The 24,187-nt window shown below is 47.8% G+C and overlaps 1 protein-coding gene across 3 annotated transcripts in view; it reads right to left on the reverse strand.

Annotated features, from left to right (window-relative positions):
- The window catches only part of PIGG (phosphatidylinositol glycan anchor biosynthesis class G), a 42,759-nt gene extending 21,407 nt beyond the window's left edge, over positions 1-21,352 (reverse strand). Inside the window, exons 1-6 of one of the 3 annotated variants that reach the window (XM_040625231.1) lie at positions 20,270-20,604; positions 19,221-19,426; positions 12,970-13,179; positions 11,548-11,736; positions 10,523-10,664; positions 1,432-1,644 (exon numbers count right to left, since the gene is read on the reverse strand). In XM_040625231.1, the coding sequence (XP_040481165.1) occupies positions 1,432-1,644; positions 10,523-10,664; positions 11,548-11,736; positions 12,970-13,179; positions 19,221-19,426; positions 20,270-20,423 (1,114 nt within the window). In that variant the 5' untranslated portion in view covers positions 20,424-20,604. Of the gene's footprint in view, positions 1-1,431; positions 1,645-10,522; positions 10,665-11,547; positions 11,737-12,969; positions 13,180-19,220; positions 19,427-20,269 lie in introns of all 3 variants that reach the window. The other 2 variants (XM_040625230.1, XM_040625232.1) reach the window with 2 other exon arrangements.
- Between the last annotated feature and the right edge of the window lie 2,835 nt (positions 21,353-24,187).

Genomic DNA, 24,187 nt, shown 5'->3' on the forward strand with positions numbered 1-24,187 from the left:
TACTAACTAGTACTCCACTTTCTCAAGTAGGAAAAGTTGCCAACATCACATTAATTGCTGCCTCAAACTAGGCGTTGACCTAGTCAACTCCAAACAACCAAACCAGCCCCAGTCCCAGCCCCAAACATGTTGTCCTTGAGGCACCTTGATGGTCAGATAAATTGTTTGAAAAAATAGTCCTGGGGAGATGTGCTCTCTTGTTCTGGATCATTCTTACCAGCATATAAATACCCCTGAGTTTCTCCCAACTTAAAAATATAAACAACATACCCTGTGTTGGCCTCGGTCCACCTCACACAACAGCCATTTCCACGCCCCACTTCCTTCCCTGCCCGACTCCAGCCCGGCCCTCTATGTGCACCACTCCTGACAAAGTCATTGGTAACATCACCTGCCAGATGAATGGTCAAGTCTCAGTTTCTCATTTTATCCTACCTTGAGCAGCATTCGACTTGGCTGCTCACTCCTTACTTCCTAAAATTCTTTCTTTACCTGGCTTCCTCAACACCAACCCCCTCACCCCACAAGCACCCCACTCTCCCACTTCAGTAATGGTCACTACATTCTTCCATTGCTCTGCTGAGCATGTCAAGTTGTTCCTTATGCCTCTGGTTCACCTGCACCTTCTATCCAGTGCATCAGCAAATCCTGCTTGCACTGCCTTCAAAATATATCTGGAACACAGCCGTCTGTCCTGGATATAGCACCGCCACTGCCTGGGCCCTCCCCTCCCCTTACTAGGGCACTGCAGCAGCCTTCAAACTCTCCTACAACACAAGGTAGAACCCTCCACACGGGCACCCGAGAGAGCCTCTGAAAATGTAGCTCAAAGATTTCAGACTGCACGGAAGGCTGCGTGAGCTCCCCACCTAGCTCGTGACAGAAGAGCCCCTCCAAGGCCTAAAAGGCCTCCCGATCCCTCTGACCTCGTCTCCTTCTGCCTTACTCCAGTTCGCCCTGCTCCAGCCACTCTGTCCCCTGGTCATCCTTTGAATGTGCAGACACGTCCCCGCCGTAGGCTCCTGCATCTGCCAAACGCTCCCTCTGAGTCTCAGAGGCCAGGCCTCTGCCCTGACAGCCCTCCCCCCACCGCGTTCCCCGTCCCTTCCCCAGTACACCCTCCTTCTGAGGCATTCGTCGCCATCTTACAGCTGCTGCTACTTCTCTACCTCTGGAAGCCAAGCTCCATGAGGGCAGAGCCCTTGCATCTCCTCAGCCAAACAGGAACTTAGTGAAAAAATTCCATATTTGTTGAACGAATACATTTATTTATGAAAGAGCTTGATGTAGGTAATTGTATCTGTGGGTGTCGCTAACGGTGACCATCAGGGTTCTAAGAAAACAGAAGTACAGTCAAAGACTGAGACCTGCACACCATGAACACAGGAAAACACCAGGTGCAGTGGAAACATAGTCTCTTAACTGAGTTACCTTTTTTGTATGATGGCGCATTCTCCTGCAACAATTTGCTGAGCTGCACTGCATTTAAATGTAAAAACCTCAGTTGTTCTCTCACCGGTCTCCCTTCCACGGTGGGGAACAGGAGGCTGCCGACACTGTTCGCTGGGATTGGCAAACCAAGCCCTATTGCTAGGGTTGCAGCCAAGTCAGTCTGTTGAACATGCTTTGGACGTCTGATATCACCTAGAGAAAAGAAAATGGTTTAAGTGACAGGCTCTCAAACATGTACGGTGGCAGTCATTCCCTCGACCTGCTATGACAAATTACCCGTATCTTCAAAGCATTCCATGTACATTCATAGGGAAATCACCTCACTGGTGTTTGTGTCGACAAATTTACTAAACGCGCATTCTGTGTGGGCACGGGGACTTCCCCGAAGTAGCATACAATCTGTGGGAGAGATACCGGCACGAGAACCTCAATACTGCCCGAGGTTCCGAGCTGGGGGTGGGCACGGAAGAAGCAGGTAGCTCTGCAGATGCTGAGGGTTGGTCACTTTGGTGAGGTCAACAGTCAAGCTCCTGAACCAGGGTGACGGTGGGATCTCTGGCGGCCCTACCGCCGTGGGTTCTGACAGGTCTACACAGCGCTGAGAAATGGACACAGACATCTCCGCGGCTCCTGAGTAGAAGGCACCTCTAACTGGGAAGAGTAGAATGAGGCTGGATTCAGCTGGGCCGAGTCCTATAACCAGCTCTAACAAACAAGACATCTGCCTACCGATGGCCTGAGCAATTGAAGGGCTTTAAGTCCAAGCAACGGCTAGCCTTCCTACTAACCCTTGCAAGGAGAATGGGTACCACAGCAGGACACTGGGCTCACACTCCTGCTTTGCCACTATCCAGCTGATGCCTTGGACAAGAACTTGACTTTGTCAGACTTTTCTCATCTGTAAAGACAATACCCAGCCACACCCCGGCACCCCGCCCCCCCTGCACTACTACAATACAGGTCTGAGGGGAACTGAGGGGGCCACCAGGGAAGTCTACCCAGGAGAGCTGGTGCTTGCTGGGAGTAACTTAGACACTCTACTGTGGGTTTGTAGAGGTTTTACTTTGATTATGGTACTTTCTGGTTGTATAGAATTTTTCTTTTTAATTTGGTCAAATATATTAATCTTTTCTTGACTAACCCTCCACTGATGGCTCTGGGTTATACTTAGAAAGAAACTTCTACTCCGGTATTATCATGTGTTTTCTTCTAGTATTTTCCTATATGAAGTGCTTTGATCTGAAACCAAACCCAAAACAAAAAGCCCCCTTAAACTGCTTTTTGGCACTGATAAAGGTGGTGGTGCTGGTGTTACTCTGAGACTACTGTAGACCATTATGTGATACTCATATCCGGGGCTGCTGACAACCAGGATTCTAAGCTTGGGAGGAAGAGAGAAGAGATGTAAGATCTAAGAATTTCATTTCACAGCAGAGAATGTGGATTGCAAGTATCAATACAAACTCAAGACAATTTTATCTTAAAAAGACTTCCTTGCTTTGTCCAGAAATGGTAACTACACAAGTATCCATGAGTACCGCTCGCTCTGAGATGGTGGTCCTCAAAGATCCCTTTCCACTGAAAGGAACGAGGGAATCCTGGAAAAGCAGCTGATTCCAGGTCTAGGCGAGGAACTGTGCACGAGAGGCTGGAACAACTTTTCAGAGCAGGCAGCAACAGAGTCCTCAGAGATACTAAAGGCTCTGTTGCTGCCTGAGACCTTAAGGCTGGAAGGACTCAGAAGCTAATCTGAATCAGAGGCTCCTACTAGTTAAAGATGGGACAATCTGAACATTGAAAAGAAAAATATTTATACTGAATTGAAACAAACTATGCTTAAACCCATGAGTTCACAACGCTACTGAACACCAACAACACAACCCCTAATTGGTCACAGTTGAAGCACGCTAGTGAACTCACAGTGAACTAATTCATTGATTTGAAACTGGAAATCAAGTGGGAAGAATAACCCATCTTCACTCCTATCTCTGTTACAAAAATGGTACTGCTAGGTAACAAAAAGTAGATTGGGGAAGATTCTCCTTATAGAATTATTCTGGCTAGTTAATGAAAAAAAGAATTAGACAATTGAATATCACTGTCTCCAACCTCCGGTGAGTTACTGGCCCTAGCTGGTCATCAATGGCTACCAGCTTCACTACGCAGCAAAGAGTCAGATGCTGCTGGAGACAGCCTTACGAAAACCAACTAAATCAATGGGATCTGAATGTGTCTCCTGGTCAGAGAGGATTCACAGAGGAACAGAGGACATGTCAACAGACAGTGCAGAGGAAGACTCCCCAGGACAAATAACCAGGTTTTCCCAACAAACAAATTGTTGTAAAATAGAATAGGATGGAGTGGGGACCCACAGACAGAAGAGACGTAAAGAGACACACCAACCTCAGTGCGTGGATCTTACTGGTATCTTAACTCAAACAACTAAAGAGGGAGACAGACATTGGAAATTTGAACACTGACCATTTGATGAATAAAGGAAGGAATACCATATTTTAAATGTGCTAACAGTATCGAGACTATGGTAAGAAAGTAAGAAAAGCACATAACTTCTAGAGACCTGCTTTCAAGTAAAACAGGAGAGGAAAACAGGCGAGAGGAGAGAAGACGTGAGAATGGCTATAACAGGGGCACCTGGGTGGCTCAGTCCATTGAGCGTCTGCCTTCAGCTCAGGTCATGATCCCAGAATTCTGGGATTGGGATCGAGCCTGGTCCTGCTCGGTGGGGAGTCTGCTTCTCCCTCTGCCCCTCACCCCAATCATGCTCACTCTCTCACACACTCTCTCTCAAATACATAAAAATCTTAAAAAAAAAAAAAAAAGAAAAAAAGATTGGCCATAACTGGCCCATAACCACTGAAACTGGGTGGTGGGCTTGGGGGTTTAATACACTGTTTTGACTACTTTCGTATGTCTGAAAATTTACATAATAAGGAGTCTTTAGAGGCATTTAAATGTTTTGATCTGGGATTTACCTAGGTTCAAAGAATGAGATAGATTTTCCCATCACTTCTGGAATGCCTTCTCTTTTCTACATTAATGTGAAATGCCACCTTTTGTCACCAAATGCCCAGATCTACTGGGGTCTATTTTTGGCCTCTTGACTTTGCTCTACTGGTTAGCGTGACTGGCTCTTGCCAGCAGTATTTTGAGAACTGTAATTCTGTTAACACTAATACAAGGGAGGCCACATTACACAGTGGGTTTTACCCTGTAGAAGAAGGAAAAGAATTTCAGAAAACCATTCTCTCCATCCAGCACCCAGGCCTTCTTGCACCTGTCTCCTCTCCACTGGCCCCAGCAATGTGCTCTGTACAGCTAAGCCACCTTTCACACATTCAATCAACAAATACTGATGAGACGGCCACTGTAGGCCACTATTCTGGGCTTGAGGAATAGAATATGAAAGAACAGGCAAAGTCCCTGCCCTTCACGGAGCTTACATCCTGTTAGCAGGAGGAAGACAATAAAATATACCTGCTCTCCCCTGTGTGGAGGTCGAGCAGAGGCATGAGGTCAGAACTCTGGGGGTGGGCAGTAGCAGGCTGGGGGTGTATGAAATCACATGGTACACAACTCAGAACTGCTTATTTTTTAACACCTCAAGATTTATTTTTATTAGAATAAGCAACAAACATTTACATGAATCTGTAGGATAAAAATAAGCCTTCAAAGACCTATCAGGAAGGTGGCATGAGGAGCTCTGTGGATCTGCTTGCCAGGAAAACAAGCATAGCTGGTAAAAATTATAAAAACCACCACAAGAATTTATAGCTTCTGGAAACCATCTAGGGACATACAGCAAATGAAGAAATCTTTGTTCAAGAAAATCTCCTAAGCTTGGTAAGAGCAGGGGAGTGTGAGGCACCTGAGGAACCATGACTCACTCCCTACCCCCTGTAGCTCCACGGGACAGACTCCACTCTGAGAGGACAGAGCAAAGAACACGGGGCTCCCTCACCCCTGGGTCCCTGTGGGGTCTCTGAGCTCTCCTGGGGAGTAACAACCTGCCAGCATTGCCCATCCTCCTCAGCTATATGGGGTAGAGGCTCAATCCTAGCTGAGTGGCTGGGAGCTCCCTTTTTCTGCCCAGCCCCATACAGAATTTCTACCCCAGTCTGCTTGCAGGGTAGAGGCTGCCCCCAGAAGAGGCTAGTGGAAAAGATCAGAGGCTACTACACAGAGCCCCCAAGAGAAAGGGACTGCTGTCACTGCCCGTAACTAGAAACCATGGCTCAGAGATTTTGCCCAGGGCAGGCCACAGAACAGAGCAAAGCTCCCCACAAAAGAACTGACTTTGTCTGAAACAGAAGGTGGTGAATTCAAGCCTAGGAATGCTCTTGAAAACAATGGAGATCTTGGAGGTGGGCAGCTGAGAGGAGGCTGGTAGCTTCATGATAGCCACAAGCTAAACCACAGGCCAGCTGGGCGCTCACAGAGAGGGTCAGAACCATCTCAGAGAATAGCCTCGAAAATAAGCCCGCAAAGGGGCTCAAATACAAGATCAGATCGTGGAGCACATTTATTATAGGTTGTCAAAAATAAGGCAATCAGCTGGCAACAAGTGGAGCCTGACAGCTGGGTGTGACAGCAACAGAGGCAATAACCTAGTACAGCTACCACAGAGAGAGACAGGCACAGGGCGTCAGTGGGACCGCTGTCACCAGGGCGGCTGTGCCAGCACGGGAGCCACAGCAGACTCCATGCTGCAGGAGAGAGAATTCACTGAAGTGGTCTAGCCATGCCTTTCAGCAAATAAACAAGGGAACAGCCCGAGGGTGGGGGTGGGGGCGGGGTCAGCATCCAGAGTTGCTACAGTGTATTATTTGAAATGGTCAGTTTTCGCTGAAAACTATGAGCAATCATGCAAAGAAATAGGAAAGTACGACTCAGAAGAAAAAAGAACAGAACCTTCCAGTAAAGGGCGCAGATGCTAGAGGTAACAGACAGACTTTCAAGCAGCCACCACAAACACGTTCAAAGAGCTACAGGAAACTACACATAGACAAGTAAAGGAAGGTCTGATGACAATGTGTCATCGAATAGAGATTATCAACAAAGAGACAGAAATTATAAAGGAAAGAATCTATGGAAACTGTGAAGATGAGAAATATAATAACCGAAATGAAAAATTCACTATAGTTGCACAACAGCAGATTTTGAACTGGCAGAAGAATGACCAAATTTAAAGGCAGACTGATAAAATTATACAATCTGAAAAACAGAAACTTTCCCAAATTTGATGAGAACCATTAATCTACCCATCCGAGAGGCTCAACGAACTCCAAGTTGAATAAACACAAAACAGACATATATAACAAAAGTGCTGACAGAAAAGACAAGGGAAGCCCGGTCAGACTGAGGATGTCTCATCAGAAGCCGTGCAGGCCAGAAGGCAGTGGGACAGCACACCCAAAGTACTGAGAGAGAGAAGACGGTCAGCTCAGAGTCTTCTACCCAGCAAAACTACCTTTTAAAAATGAAGACATACTAAAGACATCCCAGATTAAAAACAAAAAACAACAAAAAAGAAACTATTTATTGCTAGCAAACCTGCATTATAAGAAATGCTAAAGGAGGTTCTTCAGGCTGAAAACAAGAGACTCCAGATGTTAATTTCGATCCATAAAACAAGCAGAGATCATCAGTAGTTACACAATTATAAAGCAGCATAAGCACACATTTAAAAAGCCATTATATAAAGCATACGTATAGTTACGTCCTCAGTTTGTAACACAGAAATGTACTGCACTTGGAGTGCTTGGGGGGCTCAGTCGCTAAAGCGTCTGCCCGAGGCTCAGGTCATGATCCCAGGGTCCTGGGATCGAGTTCCACATCAGGCTCCCTGCTCAGCAGGAGCCTGCTTCTCCCTCTGCCTCTGCCACTTCCCCTCACTCATGCTCTCTCTCTCAAATAAATGAATAAAATCTAAAAAAAAAAAAGTACCATATGTGACAGTAACAGCATAGAAAAGGTAAGTGGGGCAAAGCTGTACTGGAGAAAGAAAACAACACCACAGGAAAACATCTGTCCAGGGGCGCCTGTGTGGCTCAGTCATTTAAGCGTCTGACTCTTGATTTTAGCTCAGGCCATGACTTCAGGGTCCTGGGATCGAGCCCTGCATCAGGCTCCCTGCTCAGTGGGGAGTCTGCTTCTCCCTCTCCCTCTGCCCCTCCCCCTGCTTGCACATACTCTCTTGCTCTCTCTCTAAAATAAATAAATAAATCTTAGGGAAAAAAAAAAAATCTGTCCACAGAAAAACTTCCCAAAATGTTCACAGCAACATTATTCGTAACAGCTGAAAAGTGGAAACAACCCATATGTCTATCAACAGATGGATACATGATGTGGTCTATCCATCATGTGGAACATAATCCAGCCAAGGAAAGGGATGAAGTCCTGATGCCACTACTACCTGGATGAACCCTGACAGCATCACGCCAAGTGAAAGCAGCCAGTCACACAAGGCCATGTACTACAAGGTCCATTCACAGGAAATGTCCAGAAGAGGCAAATCTACAGAGATGAAAAAAAGATTAGCGGTTGCTGGCAGCTAGGGGTAGGGGGGGTAAGTGGGGGTACACTGTCCTGAAATTAATACTGACTCTGAGCGAGCTACTTGCAGTGCAGTCCTGGCTCATAAAATAAGCATAATGAGACAACTGAACACAACCATTCCTGATACAAGTACACAAATGACACTGTCCGCACTGAGGTCAGTGACCTGAACAGCCCTGTCAGTGCCCTGCACACGCAGCCTCCCTGGCTGTTCCCGGCACTGAAGACGCGGTCAGGCCTCCCACGGAGGACATTCTTAAATACCCATCTCGGAGGTGGAACACTAGCACTTTAGTTCAACAACAACCCTAACACCCCTACAAGAAAAACCACCGGCTTAGTTGTCTCTTTTGCTCCACAGACCACAAGACCCCCGAGGGTGGAGGCTGCCCACAGTGCCCAGCACAGTGCCTGGCCCACCGCAGGTACGCGGCACACCTGTGCTGGATGCATGAGTGGACAGGGCATTTCTGGCATGGGGCTCTCGTTCAGTAGGGGAGCCGCACGGGACCCAGCTTCGGTATGCAGTGTGGGAAAGCCAGGTCTAGAAGGCTGGTGCTCTGACTGGTAGTGTGTGCGCTCCCTGGAAGACAGGTTTCTGCAAGACACCTAGAATAGGAAGGCTCAGGTCCCAAGAGCTAATGACTTATATCCTAGGAGATCAGATGTCCGAGAGGAGGAAGTGTTGCAAAAAGATTGAAGGAAACCAACGGAGATTCTTCCCCAACCAATCCTTGCTCGAGTGGGAGATTCATTCATTTGACAACCCTTTTTGGCACCCATCACATACCAGGCAATGTTTGGGCCCAAGGCAGGCAAGTACCAAAGAACAAAACAGATCTGGCCCTGCCGACTGTAGCGTGAAGTGCAGAGAGGAGGTGGCTGTTACATGATCACACAAGTCTGTAACTACAATCTAAGCCAAGAAGCAGGGCAGCACACGTGGACTGCTATGAATGACGAACAGAGGGAGGGCAATTTAGTTTCATGGATGAGCGAGTGACAGCTGAAACCAGGGATGAGTGGACAACCAGGCCAAAGGGCTGACGATGATGGAGTTGGGCACATGGAGAAGAGCTTGTCACCTGGGGGACCCGTGCGAACGGCAGAGGCCAGGACACACCGACTAATGGTGAATATGGTTCAGGATGAAGCTGCGAGGTAGGAAAGAAGCCTCACATAGGATTGTTACTTGATCCAAAGTTCAGCTACTGAAAGGTTTTATGTATGGGAGATTGGGGTTGGTCTAGAATGTGGGGAGCAAGGGAGAAGGAGGGTGAAGGCAGACGCCCACATTTCCACCTGGAAGACTCACTTGAAGGTGCCATCTGCTGGCAGGGGAATACGAGAGGGCAGATGGGACGTGCAGCTGTCGTAGTTGCTCGACCTTTGGGAGACCCAAGTGGAGGAGTCAGACATGTAGCTGAGCAGACAGTCTGGAGATCGGAAAAGAGGAAACAGCTACAGGGATCAACCTGACAAGTGTAGAGCCTATTCATGGCATTTAAAACTACGGGAGTGGACGAGATCATCTCAGGAGTGAATGTAGAATGAAACTAGGGAGAAAGTCCAGAAAGAATGCCAGGACCAGGAGCTAAGCTAGCAAAGACCAGACAGCAAAGCAAGAGGTGGGAAGAAAATCAGACAAATGGGAGCTACTAGAACTAGGGGTCAGAGATGCCCAATGGTACTGAAGGGTCACGTGAAAGGAGCCCGGAGAGTGTCCAACTCAGAGACAGCCGGTGAGCGAAGCGGGCGTGCTGTAAAGTGAGGAGGCAGAGGCGGTGCACGGTGAGGGAGAGACAGGGCACACGGCTGTGAGGCAAGTCGGCCCGTGTATGTTTGGGGTGCAGAGTTGGGCTGTCTTAATGCTGACAGGCCCCTGGTTAGTCCTGCTCCGACTGATCCTATGACTCCTAAGAGTTTCAAAAGATGGATCGTTTATAAAAATTTTAATTATTGGGGCACCTGGGTGGCTCAGTTGGTTGGGCGTCTGCCTTTGGCTCAGGTCGTGATCCCGGAGTCCTGGGATCGAGCCCCGCATGGGGCTCCCTGCTCAGTGTGAGCCTGCTTGTCCCTCTCCCTCTGCCCCTCTCCCCTGCTCGTGTTCTCTCTCTTTCTTTCAGTGTCTGTCTCTCTCTCAAATAAATAAATACAATCTTAAAAAAATTAATTATTAATGTTTCTTTCTTTCAGTTCATATGTTTTCAGATGTCTTGAAGATACTGGTAATTTTCATTAACAGTTCCAGGTACCCAGGCAGTGACATTCATACAACAAAATTCCTAAAAAGAATATTTGTATTTTAAGAATCAGGACAAGAAATGTAAATTCCAAATCCTGGTTGCCCCTCACCCTATTAATTTTCATCCTCACATTGCTCAGGATATTTCAAACTTGCACAGCTTCCAAAAAATGATTTTTTAAAATTAAAATCAGTCTACAGAAAACAGATACATAAAATACAGTTTAAAATACATTTCTAAACCCTCACCAGGTTTTCTTTCAAATGCAGAACTGATTAACATCAGAGCGGTGTTAAGCTCCTCCACGGAAGAGGCCCCATGACCTCCTGTTTCTGACATGCCATGATCACCACAAAGCACCAGCAAATTGGGTACAAGAGTCTCTCTCTCCCACAAGGCAAAGGAAAAATATTTCAATTGCATTCAGACTGAGGAGAATAGACGACCTTGTTAAGGAAACAGCTGTAGATTTTACCTTTACTTTATAAATAGTAGCTCTTTACAAATGAGTTAGACTTTTTTTTTAACCTACGAGCTTACAGCTAGATCAAAGGGTGAAAGACAAATATCATAAATAAAACAAACGGAATCGTAGGGAGGTCATGGGGCACAGGAGGGTTATATTTAGGGCCTCTCAGGCAGAGGATTTGGGCCTGGTTTCTGTCTTTGCCACTGCTGAGCTGTGACAGCCTAGGCACATGCCTTGTCACGCCTGTCTCCTTACGTGTCACACGGGATTGGCTCTCAGCCTGGGAACCAGCCAAGGGACTCTGCTGCTCCTGGATGTTCCCAGGCAGGCTCTGCCTAGCTCTTGCTACTTCGTCACCTGGAATGCAACTTCACAGAGGGCGTATCTGCCCCTCCCTCCCTTCAAGGCTCTGCTCCCATCTCACACATCCTGAAGGACGGCTGCTTTCACCATTCTGCTTCAAATTACAGCTTCTCTCTCAGATGCCGTTCCCACCTCCTGCTCTGTTTTCTTAGTGTACTTATGTACTTGTTGATTACCCTCGTCTGTCCTTCCTGTCTACAGTATAAGCTCTACAGATGCCTGGACAGGCGTTCAGGAACTAGTAGTGGGATGAATGGTCAATGGTGGACATAGTCAGAACTGCTGGGAGGCTGAGCTTGTGCTCTGTGCTTACAGGCGAACTGAGTGATGGTGGGCGTGGCGTTCACCTAGGTCTCAAGCCCACTTCAGGAACCTGGTATCTCCTAGGAGACGCTGGCACGGCGACACTCTCATGCTGCATGGCGCACCAGCGAGCCTTACCTCGGACAGCAGCGAGGTGTGGATCTTCATCAGGATGCTGTCCATCTCCCGGAGTTTGTGCCCGATCAGAGGGCTGCTGGGCCCAGAGACGTGGCCGATGTGGTCCAGCCCGAGGTAGTGGAGGATTAACACATCCCAATCCCCTCTTTGTAATACTTTATCCAAATGTCTCGTAACATTATCATCCACCTACAAAGGGGAAAAAGTACGTATGAACGGCTTCCTTATTTCCCTTCACCTACACTCTCCAAGGGAAAGTGATACAGTCCTTTTAAAATCTAGGTGTTTGTTTTAGGTAACAGGACTCAGAGTCCGACAAGACCAAAAAAACCGCTAAACACAAACAGAAAAATCTGTCATAAAAAAGTCAAACAAATATTAGCATTAGACGAAGCTTTCACTAATATCGTCCTCATGTTTCTAAGGTACAGATAGAACATACCATACAGGTAATTTAAATGAGAATTGTTCTAACAAAAATGTTCTGTGGGACCCCTACTGGGAATTAACTAACACTAAGCAGATGACCAAGTCCCACAGGTGCCAGAGTTCAGGTGACTGGTGGGGTGAAGCTGAAACCATTTAAGTGTGTCCTATGAGAAGGCTGTTTGGGGAGGACAGAGATACAGCTCTGAGCCTGGTCAGCCCTGACCATTCAGCTGGCCCACCTCTCTCCTGCTGAAAAGTCTCTACAAAGGGAAGGGTCTCTGAGTGATGAGACAGAGGATGGGGAAACTCACTCCTGGACAGTAACTGCTGCATGTACAGAGGTCAACTTTAGCAAAGGGTATTAATGTAAGCAAGGCTGCAAATGCTCTACCAGGCCTAGCAAACTGAGCTGGTGTGGGTTTGTCTCTGCTCTCTGGGGCCTCCCTCTGCTTCCAGGGTCAAATTTCTAACTAGAGGTCTAATCACACCCTTTTTCCTTGCTGGACACTGCACTCCCAGCACAAGGCAATGCCCTTCAGGACCAGGCTCCACCCAGCTGACCATCTGTCCTCCCACCTCCCCACTGGGGACACTGCTGCACTAATAGGAGAACCAGTAGCCTCAAGGATCCCAAGGAAGCCACGGAGTCCTCAGGCTCTGCCCTGTACCGATGCTGCCACCCCCATTCTGTCCACTTGGGAAGTCCCCACTCACTTCTCAAAACAGCTTAAATGGCTCCTTGCTGGGAAGCCCTTCCTGATCCTCCATACCCCATCAACAGGTGTTTACCTGTTCCAGGAGAACTTTCCTCACACCTCCATCAGGGTTTATGACCCTGGGTTGTAAATGATTATGTGAATGAACAACGTCTACCATCTCTCCATACCTCTCCCAGTTACTAATAAAAGCCACCTGTAAAACAATTTTGCCTCTCACGGACAGGGTATCAGACTCTGTGTAGTATGACAAAGTCTTCTCATTTTAAAAACTGACCTCTGTATAATCTGACACAAAAAATGAGGTTGTTCCATCATACTCCACAAAATGCTTTGGGAATAATTTCACCCATGTTTCGTCTCCATAAAAGATCATTCTTTTCCCAGCTGCTTTTGCCTGTGTGATCACGTTGTCTTCCAACAGTGCGGGGGAATTGAGGTTCCTGACAACATCAATGAAGCCGGGGAGGCTCCCTGTCATCAATGCCTGCAGGAGGAAACATTCAAGAAATTAGACTATGGAATCCAAAGCACAGCATGGGAAGGAGTGCCGAAGATCATATTATGGATGAAAGAGGAGAGCATAAAACTAGGACATCCCCAATCCTGGAAGCTGGGTCAGTGGTAGGACAGAGGGGCAAGCTGCACACATTCTTGGAAAACTAGCAAACCTGATCTCAAAGACTTGGCTGTATTTCAGCCAATGAGAGGATGAAGGAGGAGGCTGTGGGCAGCTGGATGACAGTGGTGGACAGAAAAGCTGTATGTCATAGCAACTGAAGACAATGGCAAAGCACGGTATGCACCGAAAACATGAACCTGTATACTCAGCTTCCCACCAGGTCCTCACCTAAGCTTCAAAGCTGCTCTGCGTGACAAGCAAACTCCGTGTACTCATCTTACAACCCAGCAATTCTAATGTCCATGCCATGTGAACGAGCAGCCTCTCACACACCCTGGGAGGAAAGCAGTCTCTAAGCAAGAACTCTTCGAAATTCTCATAGAAAACTGGCCCAGGGATGCTGGTGGGACACGCCTGCTCCAAACACACACACACACACACACACACACACACACACACACAGCACTGTAATTTCTGGGAGCAAACAGTGGGTGTGACACATCCCCATACCTTTCTGACACAGAATTATGTCAACAACCCCCTCGCTTTAGCACAGAGTCTAAGAGGCCAGAGTAATGGGTCATGTGTCTCCTGTGACCTGGAGTTACCCAACAACCCATGACACTGGCACCCAGGAGCCTACCCGTGCAATGAAAATAAACAGAAATCTGGATAATGCCATTAGGCATAATTTTGCCAGGTCTTAACAGCAAAAAAAGCAAATATGAATTAACCTGATTTCTGGAATGCCAAAGGAGCTTGGCAAATCCTCCTCCCAAGAGCAATGATAACATGGGATAGAACTGCCCAAAACAACCATTTCAAGACTTTGAAAACTTACCAAGGATATACAAATTGAGAAGTTCTTATCTAAGACAAACTACTGCATCTCACTAAGAGCTGTAAGCACCTGTGGTGTTTTCACATAGGCTGCTCCCCTTCCCCCACCCTTGTGATGTATGTGATGTAGTGGCCATGGGGTCCTCGAGGGGTCCATCTGACCTGGAGCTGCACAGAGAAGTCCCATGCCAGGGGTGTGTTGAAAACAAGGAAGGCCAACATCACAGCTGCCTAAGGCACCAATGCTGTTTGTGGTAAGAGACAAGCCCAACATTTAAAAATGGGATCTGGGGGAAACCTGGGTGGTTCAGTTGGTTAAGCGTCTGCCTTCAGCTCAGGTCATGATCTCGGGGTCCTGGGATTGAGCCCTGCATCGTCGGGCTCCCTGCTCAGCATGGAGTCTGCTTCTCTCTCTCTCTCTGCCTCTCCCCCAGCTTGTACTCTCTCTCTCGCTCACTCTCTCTCAAATAAATGAATAAAATCTTAAAAAAAAAAAAAAGGAATCTGGGTTAGTGGCGCCCAGGTGGCTCAGTTGGTTAAGCGTCTGACTCTTGATCTCAGGGTCCTAAGTTCAAGGTCCACCTTGAGCTCTGTGCTGGGCATGGAGACTACTCAAAAAAAATTAAAATACAAAAAAAAAATTAAAATGGGGTCTGTGGAATGAGACAGGTAACAGCAGATTTCTGTAAGATCCAACAGAGCTGAGTGCACACACAGGGCTGACTGTGCACTCTGGAGAGATCAGACAGTGCCTAGTTACCCATTCCTTCCAGCTGAACAGGAGACCCTGCTCACACAAAGTGACACGGCAGGTTTATTAGGTGCCTGAACAGTGAGTACGAACCACACACAGACCCCTGGAGAGGGTGGAAGGCCTACCGTGTTCAGGCACAACCTCTGACCAGTCACGGGCTAACCACGAACTATGTTGACCCAGGGCTGACCTTTCAGAAGACCAGCTCAAAAATAAAAACAATTTAAAACGAAAATAAGCAAATACCAGTTACTGTTCACTCCAGGGGAGACAGACTCTGCAGAATGAGTTTAGGCAAGTAACTCACTGACAAACCGACAAAGTGATAGCGACGACTACCCCTCCTGGGTGGGGGATCAGAATCAGAGTTGAGTTGGGGGTTGCATGGGTATACCACATTTGTTAAATCTCACCACACTGTACACATAAAAATGTCTGCCCTGCACTCTGTGAAAATTCTATCTCAATGAATTATTTTTTTAAAACGTGAGCCTCTCTTTCACCCCAAATTTTACTACTTATAGGTAACCAGTTACTTTGGGTAAGTACCCTCTCATACTTTTTCCTGTATGTGTACAATCACAAATATACAATGGTAATGAACTATATAAACAATTCTGCAACTTGCTTTTATTTTTCCATTAATAACACCCTGAACTTCTTTCCCCAGAAAACACACAGCTACTTCACTTCTTTTTTTTAGCAGCTACAAAGTACTCCAGTATTTGGACCGAGACCATTTTAATGGACACGTATTTTAACAAGCTTGCAATGCAAGTGCCATTTGACCTGAGACCTGAAGGCTGACATGTTGTCTAGGGGAGGGGAAGGAAGGTACAGTGGGGCTTTCCAGGGGGAACACAGCAAACTGTGAAAGCCCCAAGGCTAAAAGAGGGCAGCACACTTGGGGTATGTGTGATCTATGTGGATGAGTGACACAGGAAGAGGGAAAGCAGCTCAGATGAGGGTGAAGAGGTAAACAGGGACAGTAACATGCAGCCTCGAGGCAGGGTTTGAAGAGGAGCACCACGACCTGGTTTGTTTGGACAGGACTTGGGCACGAGGAGGTGCTGGGAGACTTTTACAGTCCTGGCTGGAGACCACAGCAGACTGGACTAGGGTGGCAGCAGTGCAGGGGCTGGCTCAGTGTTGAGAGTACCTGTCTAACCTCATTTCATACGAAGAAGAGGTCATCATCACTCTTTATATTTCTACAATGTGATAGACAGAAACTGGGCTTACAGATTGCTTTAGTTCACCTTGCCCTGATTACTAGAACAGAATCTTTTCCTGTGTTTACTCGCCATTTCAATGTCTTCCTTTGTGGATTTCTTTATATCCTTTGCCACTGGATTGTTGTCCTTGGTCAGATGCTCTTTACACATCATGGGCTTAACATCTTGTTTGTGATGTCAACTGTAAGTAAGTTTTCCAGTTTAACATTTGTCAGCCGACTTGATTTATAGTGTCTTCCACCACATAATGGTTTTTGGCTTCCATGTGGTCTAATCTGTCCATCTTTTTCCCAGCGGCTTTTATAAGGTACTTGCCTCCTTCTCCCACTAGGCTGTGTTCCCACTGACATTTCGAGGGAACACTTGGTCCCTTCACCCCAGGAAGCATGCAGGCAGCTGGGAGCCCTAGGAAGTCTAAGTGAGAGCCCAAGCCTGCCATCACCTTGGAGGTCATCCTGTGGTGGTTGTGGCCTTAGGAACAGTAGTTTCTTGCCTTCTGACAATGAAGGAGGGCTCTGCAGAGACTACTGGAAGAAGATGTGGCCTGGTCACCCTACTCATCAGTGACCAACAGAGCTCTCGATCCAGACACACATAGGCTTAGGTTCGGTTTCTGATGCCAGCTGTGTGGTTTTACCAGGTCAAGCTTGTTTCCTCATCTGGCAAGTGGAGAAGACGGCAGTGCCTGCCTCATGGAGCCTAGGCTATGGGGCTGTTGTGACAGCACATGACATAATGCCTGTGCTCTGGTGCTCACTGCAGTCAGTTGGTCAGTACCTGCTCCTTACTGTGACTATAAACTCCGGAAGAAAGGAAAATCATTCACAAATTACTTAACACGAGAAAGTGCTATGAGGGGCATTAGTCTTGAGTCGCTAACATCAGTGTTTCGTGACAACTGCATCAACACCTCAAGATTAATTACGTCCCTTCCCTAACAGGAGGCAAGGTAGGGGATACACTCCTTAGCCAACACCACCCAATCCTACCAAATTCTAAAGCGGTGTAACCCTAACTCCAGTATCTACTTCCTGTTCTAGCTCCTCCCTGCTGGCGAATGAGGAGCAAGAACCTGCAAAGGCCTGAAAACAAAATAAACAAAATGAAGCACAACACTGGTTTCATGAAATGACACAAATGGACTGGAAATGGGAGGCCCTAAGAACCACAGTAGTCGACATGCAGGTCTAGACACAGCCTGGAGCCTGCACACCCACTTACATGCTTTCTCATAATCCTACTTAGATTCCTCACCAGAATGAAGGAGGAATGGGTTCCTTCCACACCCTTGATAGAGCAGCTAAAGAAATCAGTGCTCCTGGTGGTGAGGAGCCTGGATGCCTCTCTTCTAGCTTTCACATGACTGGTCTCAGCAGAAAGAGCACTCTTGAGAGGCCATCCCTGAGCTTCTTGACTAAAGGTACCCCACTCCCCCCTGCTCATCACCGTCATATTCTCCTTCCTGATTCCTTCCACAGCACTTATCACTTTCTGAAATTACCTTGATTATTAATATATATACTTACACATTTTCTGTCCCCTCAATTAGAAATTAAGCTCCGTAAAGATAGGACACTTGCTGTCTTGGTCTTCACTGAATCCCTCTTATCTAAAACAGTGTGTGATACACAGAAGATGCTGCTGAGTGAAGGACATACTACATCCAAAAGTTGCAGAGCGTGGGAAACTCCAGAAAGTCAGTCAATGAAAGGTGCGGCATTAACCCTTTCAATCCCAGACTGTTTTATTCATCCAGTAAACAATTACTGAGCACCTACTAAATACTGCCCTCAAACTTTGAATCAAAAGTGGCTCCTTCTCACCAAATAATAAGATGTCACATGATCGGCCATAGACTATTTTACCATACCAGCAACATATTCACAAAGTTTTAAGCTCCTCTGTCCCTTTCTGCCTCCTCCCCTTTACTCATCCTTCCAGTTTAACCTTGAGTGTAACTTCCTCAGGCAGGCTTTTCTGACCCTCAGTCTAAATTGAGCCCCTTCCCACCCCGCCCGGTAATGAGCATCACATCCTGCTCTTTCTCATCATGCATTAATCACATTTTAAAACTGCAAATTAATTCGTCTGCTCATTTGTTGAATGGTTATGTTTCTCATAGGTGACTAAAAGCTCCATGAAGGCAGATACTATTTTACCCCAACTGCATACCCATTACAGTATTGACACATAGTAGTTGCTTAATAAACAGTTCTTAAGCCAAGCAATAATAGCTGTACTCCTCCTCCTCTTCTTCTTCTTCTTTTTTTTTTTTTTTTTTTTAACATAGTTTACGGGTAAAGCACTATCCACTCCAAAGCCACACTCACTAGGCTGAACACCTCAAAGTGAGTTATACAGTAGAAACAGTGGTAACTGTTGAGGCCAGATCATGCAGGTTTGGTCATTATTTATACCACAGCTGTGGAGGACAAGTCATCTAACTTATCTGAGTTTGCTTTCTTTTTTTTTTTTTTTTTAAGATTTTATTTTTATTTATTTGACAGAGATAGAGACAGCCAGCAAGAGAGGGAACACAAGCAGGGGGAGTGGGAGAGGAAGAAGCAGGCTCATAGTGGAGGAGCCTGACGTGGGGCTCGATCCCGTAACGCCGGGATCACGCCCTGAGCCGAAGGCAGACGCTTAACGACTGTGCCACCCAGGCGCCCCCTGAGTTTGCTTTCTTATCTACAAAGTCAAGAGACTGAACTAGATTAAGCCTAAAGGCTCCTTTCTGGAATGTAAGTGACCCACTGATGATTAGAAAAGAGACCAGGTTAGCAAGGAGGGCACTATCTTTTGGATTAGGCTGACCTGAATGATCTGGCTCTAAATACTTTATGCTTTCCACGAAGTGTGAACTTTGGGCTACTTGACAAGAGACACAAATCATGGGTCTCAGTTCTATCCTATCTTGTCAGGCTTTGTCGGCATTTTATTGCCCCAGCCAGGTGGACAGCACTAAACTAATTTCCACCAAGTTAAAATTGGGACTCCAAGTGAAAGAGCACGGAGCCCCTTGGACCCTCCCGAAGAGCGAAACCACGACTTACGACACATCAAGTCAAACTGTTTACCTTGATTCGAGGCATAGTAACTGTAGGCAGCTTTGCTTCAGCCACAAAACTGTGGGATGCTCCTTTCTCCACAAGGTAAGTTGTGTAGGGCATGTATTTCACACCCTTTGACCCAAACACAAAATCGTCTCTCAAGCCATCTATCAGCATAATAACAACTTTTCTGAATAGAGGTGGTGGGAGCTTGGTCCAGTTGGAACTGGCTCCTAAAAATGTTTGAAAGGAAAAAGGAAATTGAATTTTAAACTGTATTTAGCACCCAAGCACCTTATAATCTACTTCTGGCCTACTTCTCCAGCATATATGCTGTCATATCTACCTATCTCAACCCAAAGAAAAGGACCTGATATCAGTAGTGTGGGGATGACAAGGAAGCAGAAGGAGCCCCAGTATGAACCATGAATTGCCCTTTGCACGGTGAGTACTGGGAAAGGCGAGTCCCTTCGTGAGATTCCTGGATATTTGACACTTAGGGAGCTTGATTCAAAACACAGTGCAGCAGGTAGGGGATGGGCAAGCGTCTACAAATTGTGTCTACGCAGTCAGTGGCTGGTATCGTGTGGACCTGGTCAAAAACGGGAGAGCCTTTACCTAGTGTGTACTGCTGGGTAGGCGAGGGCTACTGGGCGGGGTGGGGGGAAGGGGTCTTGGAAAAATGTCATAGAAGAAAACGCGGGGGTCGGTCAGCAGGAATCTTATCTGTAGTGTCTTACTGAGCGAAAAGGGTGCCTAGAAAAGGGAGTGACGCGCTGGCCGGTTCAGGGAAGGGGGCGGGGGGTGTGACTGGATGAGCAGACGTCGGGAGAGGCGGGCGCCTGGGTGCGGAGAGCTTTCTTTGCCGCCACGAGGGAGGAGAGCGAAGTGTGGCTGGCAGTGGTGGGGGCCACAAAGCTGTGCGATACAGAAAGAGGCTTCCTGGGTGTGGGGACCTGAAGAGAAGAGGAGAGCACTCGGGATCCTCGAGAAGTCCGAGAGGCGAGGCTCGTAAGGAGGGTCCTCTGGCGAAAGTGGGGCCCGGGGAGCAGAGACGGCCGGGGAGGGGTCCGTACCAGCCGAGGGTTCGGGCGCTGGGGGCTCTGCTTGGTGCTCCGTCCTGGAAGAGGAACGAACCGGAGCCGGGAAGAATCCCCGAAGGAAGAGCGCGACCCCGAGCACCTCGATCACCACGCAGCAGGCGGCAAAGGTCCCGGAGCCCAGTCGCATCGTGCCCACCCGCTGGGCCAGGATCCCGGTTCCCTGACCCCAGCAGGAGCCTCGCCCGGCATGAGCTGCTTCCGGGAGCTGCCCCTGAACAAGCGTGAACTGGCCCGCATAACAGGCGCCGGCTCAGGGTGTCATCACGCCCGCCGTCGCGCCGGAAATACGCAAAAGGGAGGGCGCAAGCGGGTGCTGGGAGTCCACACTCCCCGGACCCCTTGCGAGTACTTCCGGCGCGTGCTCTGGCGAATTCCCTCAGGCCTGCGAGGCCCCGCCCCCGCGTTCCAGCCGGGCCTGTTGGGTGTGTTTCGTAGGTAGCGAAACGTACCGTGTGCCATGCCCCCTGCTAGGAGCTTTCCCCTCATATCGGCCTGCTGAGTCAGGTGCCGTCGCCCCCGGAGCCCTCACCTCTCATGGGCAGGTGTGTGCCGAGCGCGCCTTCAACCTGCGCCGCTGTTCCGTCGCTAAGTGACCTGGAGGAGGTCGGGCCGACTTCCTGGATCAGGGCGTCCCGTGCAGATTGGACCCCAGGTCATTGCTGAGGCCCCGTGCAGACTCCTTTGCTGGCCGGTGCCTCTTCCCCCGGCTCTGTGTGTGCTGGGGACCGGCAGTTCAAGCGTGGCTGGTGGGAAGGGCTGAGCTGTGGAGGTCGCCCCCCCGCCGCCGCCCCCCCCCCAGCCCTGGGCTGACAGCTTGCAGTAGAAAGTAGAGGGGGTTGACTCTGGCGCCTGCTCGCAGCTCCACTGGTATCAAGCTGTGGGACTCTCCAGCTGCGATCACGCCCTCCTTGCCGGAGCCTTCGCTCCGTAAGTCGCACAGACCCAAGCCCCATTCCCACGGCCGAGGCCGACTTGAAGGTGTGTCTACAGGCCTTAAATGTGCCCCTGAGCGACCTCAAGCTCTGATGAGGGCAGGTTTCTACCACCTTCTCCCCAGTGCTCACTCACCATAAGTGTTTTAATAATAACCGCTACACAACAGCTGGGGTTTATCTAGTTACCACCTGCCAGGCACTAGGTCACGCCCTTGAAGTTATTTTATTTGATCGTCTCAAGAATCCTTTAAAGTAGTCATTATTCTTTATTGCAGACCAAGAAATGTTGAAGTAATGTGTCTAAAGTGACACAGCTAAAAAGCCTCAAAGATTTGCAGCTAGCAGTCTGAGGGCGTGTGCTCTGAATCTCCACACTTCGTTGACTTGTAAGAAAAACAAAGAGCACGTCCTCCCTTACAAGGGTCCTTGTTAGGGGCTGAGTTTTGTCCTCCCGAAAAGTCATATGTTGACATCCTAACTCTCAGTACTTCAGAATGTGATTGTATTTGAAGAGAGGGCTTTTATTTATTTATTTATTTGTTTGTTTGTTTATATTTTTATTTATTTATTTTGCACACAAATCAGGCTTTATTATCGATCTCCACACCATTCGATTATAAGTTTTTACCCTCACGTTCTTTTTTTTTCCATCATTAAAAAAAATTTTTTTTATTATGTTAGTCACTATACGGTACATCCCTGGTTTCTGATGTAAAGTTCGATGATTCATTAGTTGCGTATAACACCCAGTGCACCATGCAATACGTGCCCTCCTTACTACCCATCACCAGCCTATCCCATTCCCCCACCCCCTCCCCTCTGAAGCCCTCAGTTTGTTTCTCATAGTCCATAGTCTCTCATGCTTCATTCCCCCTTCTGATTACCCCCCCTTTCTTTATCCCTTTCTTCCCCTACTGATCTTCCTAGTTCTCATGTTCCATAGATGAGAGAAATCATATGATAATTCTTTCTCTGCTTGACTTATTTCACTTAGCGTTATCTCCTCCAGTGCCGTCCATGTTGCAGCAAATGTTGAGAAATTGTTCTTTTTGATAGCTGAGTAATATTCCATTGTATATATGGACCACAACTTCTTTTTATTTGTATTTGAAGAGAGGGCTTTTATTTATTTATTTATTTTTATTTTTTAAAGATTTTATTTATACATTTGACAGAGATAGAGACAGCCAGCGAGAGAGGGAACACAAGCAGGGGGAGTGGGAGAGGAAGAAGCAGGCTCCCAGCAGAGGATCCTGACGTGGGGCTCGATCCCAGAACGCCGGGATCACGCCCTGAGCCAAAGGCAGACACTTAATGACTGAGCCACCCAGGCGCCCCTGAAGAGAAGGCTTTTAAAGACATAAGTCAAAATAAGGTATTAACTTTAAAAATAAAACTGTCAGTTATTTTACCAGCCAAGTAGGTTTATTAGGAAATGGCAGAGAATTGTAATGCAAGACCAGCAAAGTATAGCAAAACCATAGAAGAGGCTCTTTTATTTTTATCTATTGATTTTTTAAAGTAGACTCCACCAGCATGGAGCCCAACAGGTCTTGAACTCACAGATACTTTGTGTCTCCTCTATGTCTGTGAACCTCTAGGATGGACAGGACTCACCTGTGGTCACACTTGGATTAGAGGTTGAGCTAGGACATTGCTTTTTTGCCTCTCAGTGTTGAGCTCTAAAAGAGGAGTGAAATATCTGACTATTTCAACTCAACTCCAGTCAAGGATTTTGGAAGGTCTCAGAGATCATGCAGAGCCCTTCCACTCTCCTATCTGGGAAGGGTGCTGCTATCCCCACTCTGCCTGGGAAGCTCCAGATTCTAGTACAGCCCTGACCCAGAAGGGCACTCAGTAGACATATGTGGATTTATACGGATTTGGTTTCTGTGGCCTACCCGCCCCCATGTGCAGCCTTTTGGGGGCTGGAGGCATTCTCCTGGCGCCAGCTGGATCCTTCATCCCATCTGAATGATCAGCAGTAGACAGTCAGGTCTCAGACAGAACAGTCCTTGGCCTTTGATCATCCAGGTAAGCATCTGTGGTCTTCCAGCTCAGGCCAGCCTGGGTCTTGACAACCCCCATGGCCAATTATTAAGCTGACTGTGCTCCTGACAATTTAACAGGTCCATGGACAGTGTAGACAGCCCCTTGGGATGTTTCCATTGCCACTATCTGTGTGGTTGAGATAAGCACCTTCTCCCTCATAGCCTGCCTGTCTGCCTGCCAAGAGAGGTAATAACCTTCCAAACCTAGAATGTATCTCTGGTCCCAGCACCCATACAGCAGACTGGCCCTGCAGTCTTTTGGCCTCCAGTTATAATGCAAATATTTGACATGCATACTTGTTAGGAATCAAGGATATAGGAACAACTGTGTGTCCCAGCAGGCAGTATCTCACTGAGACTGCATGCATGACCCAGGGTCTGTGGCCTTTGAACAGCCTGCCAAGTATGGATTCTGTGCTGTGGGATAATCCTTGAGCCTCCCACTGCTTCACTGAGCACTAATTTCCTCACCACCCACACATCTGGTCTCTCTCTTTGTAAAGGAGAGAGAAGAGACTAGAAAATGAGCCAGTTTGTTCTTTGGAGATGGGTGATTAATGTGGGGGCAGGTGTCACTCCAGGGCTCCCTCCTCCCAGGGACATGAGTGAGATCTGTGTGCCTTCCAGTCTCTGAGACATGAGGACCCAGTGCCCAGGGCAGGAGTCTTGTTTCCCACCAACAGCAAAGTTGCTTTTTCAGCAAGTGGAAGAGTGTGTTGTCATCGTGGGAGAACAGCAGGAGCACTGGATGGGCAGCTGCAGCCCTGACCCTAAGTGACCCCTTCCTTCCCTGGGCTTCAGACCCCACAGCCGTGCAGTCAGCCACCAGTGATGTGGAATCTGCTGCTTTCCCAGCCTGGCATCCATTCTCACGTCCAAGTCCAGCATCTCAGCTTGCCTTTGGG

Source organism: Ursus maritimus, unplaced genomic scaffold (assembly GCF_017311325.1).
Source record: "Ursus maritimus isolate PB19 unplaced genomic scaffold, ASM1731132v1 scaffold_8, whole genome shotgun sequence".
Taxonomy (NCBI): domain Eukaryota; kingdom Metazoa; phylum Chordata; class Mammalia; order Carnivora; family Ursidae; genus Ursus; species Ursus maritimus.